The sequence below is a fragment of the Carassius gibelio genome, chromosome A7, assembly GCF_023724105.1.
Source record: "Carassius gibelio isolate Cgi1373 ecotype wild population from Czech Republic chromosome A7, carGib1.2-hapl.c, whole genome shotgun sequence".
Lineage (NCBI taxonomy): Eukaryota > Metazoa > Chordata > Actinopteri > Cypriniformes > Cyprinidae > Carassius > Carassius gibelio.
Window position 1 is genome coordinate 8,102,419 of NC_068377.1, and position 16,690 is coordinate 8,119,108.

At 41.6% G+C, this 16,690-nt stretch overlaps 1 protein-coding gene across 1 annotated transcript in view; it reads right to left on the minus strand.

Annotated features, from left to right (window-relative positions):
• Positions 1–512: 512 nt before the first annotated feature.
• Positions 513–16,690, minus strand: part of LOC128016558 (A disintegrin and metalloproteinase with thrombospondin motifs 7-like) — a 104,112-nt gene continuing 87,934 nt past the window's right edge. Inside the window, exon 24 of the mRNA XM_052601170.1 lies at positions 513–3,998. Within this exon, the coding sequence (XP_052457130.1) occupies positions 3,850–3,998 (149 nt within the window). The 3' untranslated portion in view covers positions 513–3,849. The remainder of the gene's footprint in view (positions 3,999–16,690) is intronic.

Here is a 16,690-nt window from a genome sequence, read left to right on the forward strand (position 1 = left end):
AAACATATGAAAGCAAACAAGTAAAAACAGCATTGATAGTAGTGTGTTACGGTGTGTGTCCAGCCTGGAGTCAACATGTTGGTTCTATTTCAATTATTCAGGAGAAGTTAATAACCAGTAGATGTGTAAAAGGCCAGATGAGGTCTCCTATGATAACATCTACCCTGAAACACCCCATTCCTTTCTTCCTAAATTGGATTTTTAAGCAAATCGCAATGCCCAGGGACAGATTAAATGAAAATTCACTCTTTTATATTCAAACTATATTCTTAAATCATAGCCTACTCAGTTGCTCAAATAACGGATTTCATTTGATTTTCGATAAAAGTTCACATTAGTGAAACAGCCACACGGTCCACATGCTAAGCAACATGACCTTTAAAGAAACGAGTCCAAAATTAGATTAAGTTTTGTAGTTTTTAACAGCACATTACAGACAGGTCCATTTCTAGCCTGACATCTTCATCTGCCAATTGCAATGCCATTTATTTTTTATTTAAAAGTTACCCACATCCTTTCATTTAGAAGAACTATTTAATAAAGACATACAAAAAAACAAAGGTGGAACAGAAGTGCAATATGAATAATATTTAAAATGACAATGACACATTACTTCAAAATTAAACACAGTTAAAAAAATAAATAAAAAATCCTATGTAAATCAGAAAATTGTCAGTTAACACTTTACAATAAGGTTCCTTTAATGACATTAGTTAACATGAACTAACAATAACAAAAACTTGTAAAGAATTTATTAATCTTAATTTCAACATTAACCGATAATTTTTTTTAAATCAAAAGGTTTGTCTCTTAATATTATTCTAAAAGGACTTGAGCTAACATTAACAAACAATGAACTGTAACAAAGATGAATAAATTCTGTTACAAATGTATTCCTCATTGTTTGTTAATGCATTTACTAATGCTAATTAAAAGGATCTTATTGTAAAGTATTATCAATGTCTATATACAGGACAGTCCTGAAACATCGGCTAAGCACAGAATTACAAACCTAAACACTTAAGGAGTAAAAAAATAATTAATTGCATGTCTCAGTACAACATGACAAACAAAATATGTTGCATTTGCGGTTCTGATGCAGGCCTCTTATTAGAGCAAAACTACACATATATTGTACACTGCAGCTACATTACATGGTCCTTGGATGAACAAGTGATGGAAGTAAAGTAAGTGTCATGCAGAGATGTTATATTAAATGCAAATGTGCTAAAGGTTTTGTTTTCCAGAGAATCCATTTATTCACATAAAATCAAGAAATGATAACCTGAAATGTGATAAAGCAAATCAAAATGTATAATGGAGTTAGAAAATATGCAGCACAGTTTATACAACTCAAGGTGCGATCACAAATGTAAAACTATTTGGCTCATTTTAATGGGTGATTATTTGTGTCAAATAAGAATCTGGAGTTTGGTCAGAGAAAGCCTGGTTTCAAAGTGACTTTTGCTGTCCTTCATATATTGCTACACTATTGACAATAGAAAATTGACATTTTTTGCCTTTGAAATTTCACTGAAATATCATTAATGACTGCATCTTAAAGTTTCTTCACATTTTCTGTCATTTAGTAATTATACAATTTTTTGTGGGTGAAATCCAGTAAGATTTTCCCATGTAGATTTTGTAACTTGTTAAAGTCAACCATGCAACTTCACATGTTGATGACCAACATAAAACTGCTTGGTTTGACTTCTGTGTGAACTGAGCTTCATACACTATTGACAATAGACCTTTTTTTTTCTCACAAAACTTAATCGTAGTGTTGCAGATGTGACCGCATCTTAAGACTGAATAAACAATTAGTGTTCATATTATAAAAGGTCAGAAACCATAAAATTAATTAGTTTAATATATTACATGTACCTGCAAACATCTTGACAGTTTTTCTTTAAACTGATATCTCTGTTGTTGGTAACAGTTAATGACTGCATTAAAAATAATCCTTTATATATGTTGCGAAAGCAGACCTTAAGCTTTTCTATGTTGTATGCATTTTGAAAAGTGGTATACTGAACTGTTATTCTGTGTATACGTTTATTAATCCAAAGAGTAATACAGACATTTAAAATTAAGGTATAAATAATGTGTGTAGAATTCAAGTACCAGCTAACATTAGACTGAGTGAGGAGCTTAGCGCTTACTACCTTTTGCACCAGTTTACGTTGCAGCACCAGATACTTCATTACTGGTTTCACATCTGATCTGCCATCAGCTTCAATAAATAAAAACATCTGCAAACTTGCAATTATGTGGAATTGTGCTCTTGCTTTGTGGTTCAAATGAAAAAAAAAAAAAATGGACGACTTTAAATGCAGTCCTAAATTCCTAGTTAAAAGATATGATTTTCCATCAACAGCTAATCAAAAAAGAAAATTAAATTACTATAGTAGTTACTGCAGTTATGATGTATATTTATAAGCCAATCTGGAAATCAGCATCACCCTGGTTCCCTTTAGAAAGAAAGCAATAGGATTTATTGGATTATTGTAGAAAATAAGCTCTGTGACCAATAAAAGTTTGATTCTTAAAGGGTTCATATGATGCGATTTCAAGTTTTGCTTTCTCTTTGGAGCGTTACAAGCTGTTTGTGAATAGATACAATCTCTAAAGTAGCAAAGACTAAAGTCTCAAACCTAAAGAGATATAAAAAAAAAAAGTTAAGACTTGTTCACACCCCCCAAAAATGCCTTGTTTAAACACGCCCCCACATGTCTACATCACGATGTGGGAAGATTTACATAACGGCGGCCAAATGTTCATGCCAAGAAAGTAGGTGTAACTTTGATTCTCGTTGTAGTATTGTTGTTGCCGCCACCATGTTGTGGAGACACTTAGTTTCGTTGTGAAACATAAATACTTTGTTTGGTCTTCCAAAAGAGGAAACGGCTAGAAATCAGTGTATTTACAACACTGATCCAGAAGGGCGGGGCATAGAGGATAAACAATAATTTAGTGGGTTTTTAGTGGGTTTTGTATTTTATTTTATTTTAAACCACATAAACACATTTCATTACACCAAATACACAAAATAATGTTCTACATCATATGACCCCTTTAAAAATTTTGTTCATCATGATACTCTTCACATGATGCATTTTGAAGCTTAAATGCAATCATCAACAGTTGCATGAATTAAAGGTCACTACCACTGAGCTTCTGAGAACTCAAAAAAAAAAATTACAAAAAAAAAACTTTTCCCTGATTGTTTGCATAACAATAGTTTGCAAGAGCGCGATTATAAACACAACAATGCTGTCAAAGCGAATTAGTGAGTACATGAGTTTTCATATTCGGAGTTATGATGTTTAATTTCATTTACAACCTGTGTAGTCCCATTTAGCCTCCTGTTAGCAACCATTGTTTTTAAGACAAGAAAAATAAAATGACAAGGGGGTTTACTGATGCATGTTATGCCACAGAATGAAAACATCATGAGCTTGTTAACCACAAAACTTATTTTAGGCATTTAACCAAAAACCCATGCAATAAACCCACTGACTTTGAGCCGGAAGAGCTAAAATGCTAACTATACATGCTACAATGACATCATCCCTGCATCACTCTATAGTGAGATGGCAAGATGGTCCGCTCTGCATTACTACCACTTATCTGAGATGATGAATGGAAATAAGCACTGCTTACTGTGTGTGTTAAAGGATGTAAGGACAGAGAAGCTCCCTGATGAACTGTAGGTTAATGGCAACAGCTTGACCAGACCAGATGAAAGTCTGTCCAACAAAGGATTGGTCCATATCTGCTTTGAATATTTGTGTGTCATAATCTTGTGTTCCCTGGCTTACAACAGTCATTCGGATATCCCCCTGTATCTCAGCGACTTGCAGTGTGATCACCGCCCCGTGATGGCAGCCCGCAGGTCTTGCAGCACTTTGCACGGACGGAAGGCACTTGACATCGGCCGAGCCATTGGAGAGTCTGACAGAAGCGTAATGTCAAATGGTTCTGGTAACACAGCTGACCTGAAAGACACAGAAAACAACCTGCAGTTAGGACAGCTCTAGAGGGGCGAGATACCTGTGTGAGATACATGCACTAGTGCATTCACACATTTGTCCTCAAGCCAGGCAACACATTACAGCAACACAGACACCTCAAGATGGGCAACAACAAATCACACACACCTCTGATGCTGTGGATACCTGAAATAAAATCAAGCTGACTAAATATATACCAAAGAATATTTATGAAATTAAAATCAAATTATAATGGCTGCACAACAAAACATAATTAAGGATCCTTTTCACATTTCCGGTGTTCTCAGAAGTGGAAGTCATCAACTGACGGGGGAGAAAGATGAGATGAGATGAGAAAGATGCGAAGTTTAAAGAAGCAAAGTGTTATTGACAGTCCTACTGAATACCACTAAATATCACCCCAGCAGACCCTTTCCTTCCCACATTGCCACTCTGTTCACAGGCACGTAGTGGGAGAAGTGACGTTGTGTCTCAATTACTTTTCTACTTTATCAAAAATCTCTGTCTCCAAAAGCATCATGTATAAACACAGACTTCTTACAAAACACAATGAAATCTTGTTCCTATGCACACAGTGGATTTTTAAAAAATGCGAATGCACATATGTCATAAGTATTTATTTTTATAAGTGGTCTTTGAAAATGCTTTAAATAAAGTAACAAAAGTTAAGTCTATAACAATTTACAATAAGGTTCCATTTGTTAAATGGGTCAAATGATGTTGCTAAAGTGAACATTATTTGGTGTAATAAAATGTGTTTATGCAGTTTAAGGTTAAAAAACACATTATTTTCCACATACTGTACATTATTGTTTCTCTTCTATGCCCCGCCTTCGGAAACGCAACGATTTACACAAAGCTCATCGGTCTGAAAAGTGAGGTGTTCTCTGATTGGCCAGCTATCCAATGCGTTGTGATTGGCCGAATACCTCAAGTGTGTGACGGAAATGTTACGCCCCTTAACATACTGTGATGCCCTGTCTGGCCGGAGTGACGAGACATAAACATAAAACCCATTATAAACGTGATACAAACATGATTTCTAGTTGCGTCCTCTTTTGGAAGGCCAAACAAAGCCATGGCGGCGGCAACAACAACACTACAGCGAGAATAAAAGGTATGCCTTCTTTCTTTGCATGAACATTTGGGCAGCGTTATGCAAATCTTCCCACATAGTGACGTAGACATGTTGGGGGTGTGTTAGAATGAGCCGTTTTAGGAGGGTGTGGACGAGTCTTTACTTTTATAAAGAATATGTCTTTGGATTTGAGACTTTAGTCTTTGCAACTTTAAAGATCTTTTTTTATGCACCAAGAGCTGATAACACTCCAAAGAGAAAGGAAACTTTTAAATTGCATCATATGACCCCTTTAACATTAGTTAACCACATTTATTAAAGGGTGTAGTTTACTAAAAAATTAATATTAATGTCCTACGTCATTCGCTGGACGCCACTCTCTCATGAACATGTATACACCAGTTAACAGAAGCTAGAGATTAAGGTTTATAACGTTTTAAATATGGATATTATTCTTACCCAAACACATCGCTTTGCTTCAGAACGCCTTTATTAATGTTTATTTCACTAGCTAGGACCACGCCACAAACCAGCTATGCAACTGGGGAAGAGTAGAAAGAGGATGAAGGGGTCGAGGGAATGGGATGATGGTCAGGTTGATCAGGGCATCTTGAATTGATGGCTCAGGGAGACTCAGGGTGGGGGTACCGTCTCTAGCGTATATTTAGGCCAGACAATGAGGACCCCCTGATACAACCCGATAGAAATAAAATGTGGGATAAGGTTGGCTGAATGGATGAGAAAGGGAGGGAAGGGTGGGTTCGAGAGAACGAGACTAGCAGAGCGGTACGAGGTGGCCCGGTATATATGGAGGTTTGGAAGTCAGGTGATTGTTTGAGGCGTGGCCCTGCTCCCGAACTTTAGTTAACCTCCTCTTAACTCCATTTATCAGATGATACAACATATTATAAGGTTGTTTATAAAGCATTATGCATGCATTATAGTGCAGTAAGAATAGCCTCATAATGCATAATAATGAGGGTATAATATATAATTTTACCAACTTTTTTTCAGTGTACACTTGGAATAAGAAAGCAGTTATACAGAGCTTTCGTTTTTCAGAATGTTACAGAAATCACCAGCTGCTATAGAAAAGAACATTTATTACAAGCATCCGATCATTTTCTGCCTGTAAGACCTTGAGAATATAATGCAGTGCATATTTTGCATCTCACATGAAGTTCATAAATAGTTACCTGCAAAGCATTCTTACTAAGTGTCCTAGTTTTTGCTTTTTCTGTGCTCACGGACACTCATTTCCAGCCTGTGAAAGCTGTCATGTCCTGTCAGCTCAAAGAAAGTTTAAGCCCACAACACTTCACATGGTGCCCAGTCTGCACCGTGACCCTGTCATTCAAAGTTCATTCAGTCACAGGTTATGTGTGATTCACAGCACAGTTACCATATTGACAATAAATCAGTGCCAAATAAGGCACAGACCAAACCAACAAGCAGCAAAAAAATTAAAATAAATAAATTAATAAAATTAATAAAAAATAAAGAATGAATGGACTGACCATTAACTAAAAAGAACGTATGTTTTATTACAAAAAGAGGATGAATTAGAGCCTAATGACATTTCATTTTATGAGTCACTTTTACATGTTACAAGGATCTTGATTGATTAAATTGCAGTCTCACTGGGCGTTCAGCCTGGCCTCATAAATATATGCAAATGTATAGTTAGAGTTTGCTGCTGTGATGATGCAAATGCCAACCAGGCAGTGAGATCTGGCTACACTTGATGTGGCTCAAAAAAAATCCTCAAAACATTAGGCAGCTAAAAATGATTTGATGACTGCTTTGAAAAAGATAATTAGGGTGTTTTTATGGTGCTTTTCCGGTTCACTTTTGGGGGGTTTTCCACTGGGAAACAGTACCTTTATGCAATTATGCCAATAAAGTTTTGACTATGATTGTATTTATCCCCATGTATGATGATATATGAGCATGTTGTGTTTTCATTTAAAATGATAAATATAATAAATAATATAATAATTTCTTAATTCAAAATAAGATATTAATGAATAAATTCCTGATAATCCCGGGGTTGCTATGGTCATGCAGGTTTGTTTATGCATTAAACAAATTAATATCTTGTGACCATAACATTATCACGTTCCAATTAGTTATTATTATATACTTTTTTTTTCTCTGTGCTCCCAAACTACTAAATGCTGATGTAATTCTGCTTTGGTGGAGAGTTAAGATTTTATATGTGGCCAAAATCACTAGAAGAAAATGTGCATTAGAGGGTATTTATACATTGTCTTTTCATGATCGAATTATTATCTGATCAGTTAAAACATTTTAAAATAGGTACAGCAGTTCTTAAATGTGTTACATCATATGTGCAAAGTCATCGTATAGGATTAAGGAAGTTTTGAATTAGGGCTACATGATAAAGACAAAAATAATACATTTCCATTTACCTTAATATTGTGACCACTATTGTTAATTTTCTATTAATATAACCAATATTAAAATACTACAGTATTTTGTTGTTCGCAACTGTATGCCATATTCTTTATGTAGGCTATACAAGTTGTACTGTTTAAAATTATTGTAAATCCATGATATTTTTTTTTCAGGATCAACAAAGTTCAACAGAATTTATTTGAGAATCTTTATATATATGTCGTTTACTGTCAGCATTAAATTATTTGTTGTGTCTTTGCTGAATAAAAGTTTTAATCTTCTCCCTCTTACTCTATAATAATAATAAAGCTTCCTAATCATCTGGAAGAAGGAGGCGGGAACCGGCGGACAATCAAAATGAAACTTTAATTGCCCCTCACGGACGACTGATGCGCACAAATAAAAGCAAAACATAAACTAACGCCCAGGTCCTCTCTCGTCCTTCACTGTCGTCGCTCCAGTTTTATATCCTTCCATCTCCTACGTGGGACTCGAGACCGGTGGTGGGTCGCAGGTGTCGCTGATTTCCCAATCACTCCACCGGCCTCACTCCTCGTTCCCACGTCCCTCGGCCGTGCCCCACTCGTCACATACCCCCATCGCCCCTCGCAGGCCTGGGGGTACCCTCGAGACTGCGCTCACGGGGACCTGCTGGAACCTGTGGGAAGGACAGGTGAGGCGAGAGAAAAGGAAATGGAAGGAGGAGCGACAGAGACGAGAGTGGGGAGAGAAAAAAAAAATTCCGTGTTCACTATGAGTATTGCATCATGCCGTATGGGCTTGTTAATACCCCCTCCGTATTCCAGGATTTCATCCACGAGGTACTCCGGGATTTCCTCCATAAGTCCGTCTTGGTATACATAGACGATATCCTAATCTATTCCAGGAGCTTGGCAGAACATCAACACCACGCTGCGGAGGTCCTGCAACGCCTGAGGGACTACCAGCTCTACCTCAAAGCTGGAAAGTGTTCCTTCCATCAGCCCTCAGTGCAGTTCCTTGGCTATACCATCGATCGCAGTGGCATCCGGATGGACGAGGGGAAGGTGAGCACAGTCAGGGACTGGCCCATTCCAACCACCATCAAAGAATTGCAACGGTTCCTTGGCTTCGCCAATTTCTATAGACGATTCATACGCAACTTCAGTACCATCACCAGCCCTCTTACCAATCTCCTCCGCCAAAAGCCGAAATCTCTCTCCTGTACTCCAACCGCCACTGAAGCCTTCCAAACCCTTAAACAAGCCTTTACGACCACCCCACTCCTGGTCCATCCAGATCCCGATCGACCTTTCGTGGTGGAAGTGGACACCTCAACCACCGGAGTGGGATTGGTCCTTTCCCAGCAGCAGGGGAATTCCAGCCGCCTCCATCCATGCGCCTTTTTCTCCCGTAAACTCAACCCGGCGGAGGTAAACTATGACATCCGGAATTGGGAATTACTAGCCATAAAACTAGCCCTGGAGGAATGGAGACATTGGCTAGAGGGAGCCAAACACCAATTTCAAGTCCTCACTGATCATAAAAACCTTGAATACCTTCAAGCAGCCAAGAGATTCAATCCCAGACAGGCCCGCTGGGCATTTTTCTTCACCCGCTTCCAGTTCACCATCTCGTACTGCCCAGGGGTGAAAAATGTGAAGGCCGATGCCCTATCCAGATGTTACACTCCCGAAGAGAAATCTGAAAACCCAGAAACCATCCTCCCAGATGATATCATTGTCTCTCCGATCACCTGGTCTGTTGACACTCTTCCTCCAGCCGAACCTCCTAACAACACCCCGCCGGGTTGCCCACCGGGACACCTTTACATCCCCAGGACACGGTGCACCCCACTCATCCACTCCATGCATACGTTAAACAAGAAAGTAGCCTAAATAAGAAAGTCAAATACACCCTGTCTAACGGACGCGAGCGACGCAGCGCGACAAAATACTCATTATAATCAGTGATGCTACACTGGATGCAGCACAACACGACATGATAAATCCCCTGTCCGGTCTGTGACGTACTGACACACAGTTCAAATGTCCTGTGTAGACACTAAACAGACTAAACCTGTTGCAACGCGGTTGTGTTGCGTCCGCTTTACTTTCCGCCACCAAGCGAGCTCATTAACTCATCTACACGCGCTCTCTTTGAAATAGGAATCGTTGCCATATTTCGTGTTACCATCTTTTATTTATCGCTGTCTCGTTTGTATTTGGCCAGTTTGGAGAAAGCACACCAAACCTGACCATCCAGCGTTTGCGATCACGAGAACTTGTGCAAAAGCTGGTGGGTGACATGAATGCAGATGACTCCTGATCGGCGATGTGGTATTTGCTTTCCCAACAAGATCCATCGCCCAACACTAAATTAATTTGCTGAATGCATGAACTGTATTTTCCTGGGCTCAAATCTGTCAATATAAACGCTCTGTTTGAGGTAATTTGTTAATTACCATAGACTTATAATTTGCAACTATTACAGCTATTACACTTATATACAAAACTTTGTATTGTGCTTTGTGACGTCACGTGCTCTACCGCCGGTGGCAGTAGACAACCGCGGTAGTGACCGACCACCACGGTGACGCGGTTGTCAGGGCAACCGTCACAGCCCTAGTTGTGGCCATCAGCCTGTCCTCCGGCTATCACCCTCAATCAAATGAGCAGACGGAGAGGAAGGTCCAGGAGATCGGACGCATCCTCCGTACCTTCTGTCACGGCCACCAGAACTCCTGGAACCAATTCCTGGGGTGGGCTGAGTACGCTACTAACCACCTCTATTCCCCTGGTCAGGTGAACCCTCAGATGTCCCCGTCATCGACTACTGGTTCCAGGAGAGCGAGAGGGTCTGGGACGCGGCACATCACCAACTACAGAGGGCACTTCGCAGACGCAGGTACGACAGCCGACCTTCGCCGATCCAAAGCCCCTCACTACCAACCCGGTCAGAACGTCTGGCTGTCCACCCGGGACATCCGGCTGCTTCTACCCTGCCGCAAGCTCAGTCCCAGATTCATTGGCCCGTTCACCATCACCCAGCAGATAAATCCGGTTACATACAAACTCCAGCTTCCTCCTGAGTACCAGATTCACCCCACATTCCAATTGTCACTCCTTAAACCTCACCATCCTTCTGTTTCTCCCTACACAGAACCTGGCGAAGCCGACACCTCCTAGATGACGGCACAGCCTACACAGTCAAGGACATCCTGGACTCCCGGCGGCATGGTGGGCAGCTGGAATATCTAGTGGACTGGGAAGGATACGGTCCAGAGGAACGTTCCTGGGTCTCACGCAATGACATCCTGGATCCCACCTTACTTGATACCTTCCATTCCATTCATTCCAATCGACCAGCTCCCAGGGGAAGAGGACGCCCACCACGTCGTCAGGGTCCCCGGCCCTCAGGAGCCGGCCTTGGGGAGGGGGGTACTGTTACAAACACTCCAGGTTCCACCTCCACACAATCACAGCGCACACCCTAACCGGAGTTCTAAGGGTGTACTCACACTAGCCAGTTTGAACCGTGCCCGAGTGCGTTTGACCACCAAAGCGCGGTTCGTTTGACTAGTGTGAGTGCTCCGAACCGTGCCCGGGCGCGGCTCGATTAGCCGGCCCTGGCCCGCTTGGAAGAGGTGGGCCAGGGCACGGTTCAGTTGGACTCGGGCGCGGTTCGCATGCAGTGTGAGCGCTAACCGTGCAGGAGCACGGAAAAGGACGCGTTGCGTAACGGTTTTGCGACGCTCCAAAACCAACATGACAGGGAAAGGGTCGCTTTGGTCTACGGCAGAGGTGCAAAACGCATAAAAACTAAAAACTGCAAAGTCCTTGCTGCACTTCAGCTGGTACCTTGCAAACATCCTCATACGAGCAGCACGATTACGTGAAAATTTTCACGCCACTAAGGCGACACATCTGTTTAACAACAGGCTGTGGACCAAACAACACAAAATTATCCACAAAGAAAACAGAGCGATGCACTCCATTGTGTTCAGAGAGCGCCGCTCTTCCTGTTTATCCCGAAACCGTCGCACCATAATGACGTAAGCGTGCTCCGGCACGAATGCTGAAACCCTATATGTGAGTGCAGGCCAGAGGGGGAGTGGGGAGGGGGGACAATCGTACTTGGGCCCGGGTTCATGGCAACCGTGCCTAGTGTGAGTACACCCTAAATCACACCCACCTGCTTTAATTGAATAAATAAAATGATGAAGAAGTGCAAAAAGAAGGATTGATGGCATGAATGATTTACATTGCATTCTCTTTAAGTGTGTGGGTTAATTACCTACAGTATTATCATATTATCATAATTGAATAAATAAAATGATGAAGAAGTGCAAAAAGAAGGATTGATGGCATGAATGATTTAAATTGCATTCTCTTAAAGTGTGTGGGTTAATTACCTACAGTATTATCATATTTTTTTTCATTTATATATGCTATAATCAAACGCGCTGTTTGATTCATCGCCACTGACGACACTCGATGATCACCTCTCATCATTCTGATCACAGTCTCTTTCAGAGTGTTCGCATTCGATCGTCCACATTCTGGGCCTCGAGCGCCCACTCACAGACTCATCGCAGGCGGATTCTGAGCCCAACCTCCTTGCTCTCCGTCAGTGAGATTCGCGGGCCGAATTCGCCATCTTCATTGTCGCGTTTAACGCTGAAACTGAATTCCCTCTCCCGTCGCGGCCGCTCTCTCACGCTTCCTCAGCGCTCTCATTGCACGTCTTCTAGAATCCAGAGCCGAGGACAACTGAACCACGGGTCGCCTTCAACACGCTCTTAAATCCAAGGTATCCAGTTCAATCTTGCAGATAACAAACAGTTATTTCAACTATATTTAGTTCAATTAAACTTCTGTCATGACAAACTTTGAGCCCCCAGCACTTCCGGCAACTCTACTCTCCGTCACACGTGACGTCACTGGAATTCTCCACCACAGCATCAAACCACAGCGCCCCCTTGCGGCAGGCAAGATGTAATTCCACCTGCACTCATTCAACCGATCTCTCTTCTCTATGCTCACATTTCATTTATAACTCCTCTCACAAACATCCTTTCATCCCAACATCCATTCCTATACCCTTCCTTTCAGCTGATTACAGCAATACGGCTCACAGCCCAAAGACATGCAGGCTGGTCAAATTGAACAGTCTAAATTGTTCCCCCCTTGACTCGTATGTATTAAAGACTTGTGCACGGATTGATTTTATGTATTAACTGATTTTGCCATGACATATAGCCTCATATGCTGGAAATATGGCTTCATGTTTTCTAATAATTTTCTACAGCTACTTCTAAATTCCAGATGCCCATTCACCGTCCCTCACGCCACCCAAAACTAAAGGAGTGACACATCTTCTGTATTCTTTAGTCTTCACTCATGCAGACCAGCCGGTCTCCCTTCAACCTCCAATTCTATTTAAATCTTCTTTTCATTCTCTACCTCCCAACCTCCCCCCCTCCCCGCATCTTGCAACACGCCCCCCTCACAAACATCCTTTCATCCCAACATCCTTTTTTCCACCCTAACTTCAGCTGTTTACAGGAATATGGCCCTGTGTTTCTAATTATCTAACTAATCTGACAAGCACCGTGTCATAATGTTGTTACTTATGCCCAAATAGCATTATTAAATCTGCAGCTATCACCACCTCCTCCACCACAGCGGTACCTCTGGTGGATGACCTCACAACTAACAACAGCACCACCTCTACAGTGCCCAGCGGTCGAGCCTGCAGTTAACAACAGCACCACCAGAAGCGCCTCAGGTGAAACGATCATTTAGCTACAACAGCACCGCCATCAGCGCCTCAGGTGAAATGATCATACAGCTACAACACCACCACCAGCAGCGCCTCAGGTGAAATGATCATACAGCTACAACAGCACCACCAGCAGCGCCTCAGGTGAAACAATCATACAGCTACATAAGCACCGCCATCAGCACCTCAGGTGAAACGATCATACAGCAACAACAGCACCACCAGCAGCGCCTCAGGTGAAACGATCATACAGCTACATCAGCACTGCCATCAGCGCCTCAGGTGAAATGATCATACAGCTACAACAGCACCGCCATCAGCGCCTCAGGTGGAATGATCATACAGCTACAACAGCACCGCCAGCAGTGCCTCGGGCGAAACGATAATTCAGATACAACAGCACCACCAGCAGCGCCTCAGGAGGAACGATAATTCGGCTACCTTCCCTACCCCCTCCCCCTCCCATACCCTCTCATCCTCAACCCCTCCCCCACTCAAGTCATCCTTTCATCCCATCATCCTTTCTTCAGCCACTGACAGGGCCGCCTCTTTTCAACAGGCGCCTCCACACCTGTGCATTCCGTGATGGAGCCACGTGAGAAACTCCTGCTCTCCTAACCCTACGATACCAGCAGACTGACTTGCAAAGCACCTCCGCACTCCTGTCAAGAACATGACATAGTCGACAGGCCACTAGCTAGAAGAGCTGTATACGGATGCAATACCATAAGTAGACTTCAGTAGTTAATATGGTGGTTGCCCGGTTGATTCTGAACAGCCTCCGGAAGTCAGTTCCTACAATTCACAGTCAATCAACAGCATTATGAAATGTGTCCCATAGTCATAATATAACATCCTTGGGGGTTTGAATAGTCCGATTCTACTCATCTGCTCAGATGATGCAGTAGAAATTGGAAACATAAACTAGGGACAATTATGTTTGGCAGTTATGCAATTCATGCATAGGCCAACTTAATCTACTCAACAACAACTCCTCCTCCGAGCAACTCCTATACCACGACTCCTTAATCTCATAAACCGACTCTTGTCTCGTTTCCCATTCCGGAAGTTAGACTTGGCTCCGGAATAAACATGCATCTCTCGCCGGTCACACCACTGACCAAACACCAAATAGGCTTCCCAAGAAGCCATTCTTAATCGCCTTGCTCCAAGCATGATCTTCACGATACCTCTCCGGCTGGAACTGTCTCAAAGCTTCCTTCCCATCATCCGACCCACTGTATATCTTCAACTTAACATCTCACTCTTATTCCTTCCTCAGATCCCCACGTGCATTTAAACCTACTTGTGGGATCAACTATTCCTTCGAATAACCGCTGGCTGCGATTGCCCAGCTTCTCTCTTTCCATCACATTCATATTTAAAGGCTTTCGAAAAGGCATACTGAGCTCACGTATCTCAACTCTTCCCAACTTTGGGGGTCCTCATTGTCTGGCCTAAATATACGCTAGAGACGGTACCCCCACCCTGAATCTCCCTGAGCCATCAATTCAAGATGCCCTGATCAACCTGACCATCATCCCATTCCCTCGACCCCTTCATCCTCTTTCTACTTTTCCCCAGTTGCATAGCTGGTTTGTGGCGTGGTCCTAGCTAGTGAAATGGAGTTAAGTGAGGTTAACTAAAGTTCGGGAGCAGGGCCACGCCTCAAACAATCACCTGACTTCCAAACCTCCATATATACCGGGCCACCTCATACCGCTCTGCTAGTCTCGTTCTCTCGAACTCACCCTTCCCTCCCTTTCTCATCCATTCAGCCAACCTTATCCCACATTTTATTTCTATCAGGTTGTATCAGGGGGTCCTCATTGTCTGCCCTAAATATACGCTAGAGACGGTACCCCCACCCTGAGTCTCCCTGAGCCATCAATTCAAGATGCCCTGATCAACCTGACCATCATCCCATTCCCTTGACCCCTTCATCCTCTTTCTACTCTTCCCCAGTTGCATAGCTGGTTTGTGGCGTGGTCCTAGCTAGTGAATTCCACATTAATTTAAGAGCTGTATATTCAAGACAAAAACAATAGTCTCATTTATTATTATTGTTTTTTTGCTGAGAAGTTTTGGGGGGGAAAAAAACTGGGAAACTCAATTAAGCCTTTGAGACCTCTGGTTTGTTTTCCATACTGATTACTACATACAGTATGTTAACACAATACTTTAAGATGTACAGCAACACAGAGTTAACTTGTTATGCACATTTTATTGCTGCTGTAAGTAGGTAACAGCTGGCTTTAGTTGAAATTGCATGCAAATCCACTTGTGATCTATTTGGACAATGCCAACATAATTAATTCCAAACAGTTATGCAAGACCTCTCTTAACATCCAAAACACTGTCAGGAGTGAGGGGCTCTGAGCTGCAGTGTGCCTCACCAAAATAAGTATCTAAGGCAAAAAACAAAAACAAAAAAACAATACTATTAATAGCCCTTTGGGATGCCATGATTTATAAATCTAAAGTGGGGAAGTCCACACCAAGAAAGTAATTCTTAAAGGCACCCAGGATAGTAAATCAGTGAAACCTCCCCTTAGTATCACAAAAGACTGTGAGACCTTCCAGCTGACACTATGAAAATCTGAGCCAAAAGAACCAGGTTTTTGGCAGTTAATCAAGTAGCTGATTAATTCAAATTCCAACATCAACAAACAAACTGAAACAAAGTGCTGTTAATAAAGGAGATCATCTAGAGAATAGCATCTTAGAAAAGGTTACTGCCTCAAAACTGAACAAACTATGAAATTCCTCACTATAAATTGCAAGATTCAAAATCTGGCACGGAACATCACCTTAAACTCTGAAAAGTCTGTATGGATTAAAATGAATAATATATCACAAGTTGAGTTTTTTCATCTAGAAAATGATTTCACATAACATAATGGCATAATTATTTTTTAGAAATAAAGTCATTGCAGCCCAGCTAATAACCATGAAGTCTTTTTTAGTTCCACTGAAGTGAAATAATTATCAGCAAACATTTTCCCAAAACTAATCAAAAGTGGGTGGATTTCCTTGATAATTTCTTTTAAAAAGTAAGAAATTAAACATGCACCACTAGACCGCTCATCACGAATCACATTTTAATTGGCACACTGAACTAAAGCAATTTTCTTTGAACTAACACGACAGGCCTGGCGGTACATTTCAAAGTGATGTTGATGGTAATTAAAGGCTTTGAGCCAGGTGAGCTGTGTTTGAGGGGAATTCTTCCCAGGAATATGAAGGAGTAAAGGTTAAGGGAGGAGGCATTTTCTTGCTTGAAATTGTCCAGTTTGGTGATAACTGCAATCTGTGAGCTTCGAGTAAAGGACAATATTTGAATAATATAAGATTCTTGTAAGTTTGACTAAAAACTCAATATTTGAAGGTTTAAAGTCAGTTCTCTTTGCTCAAATGC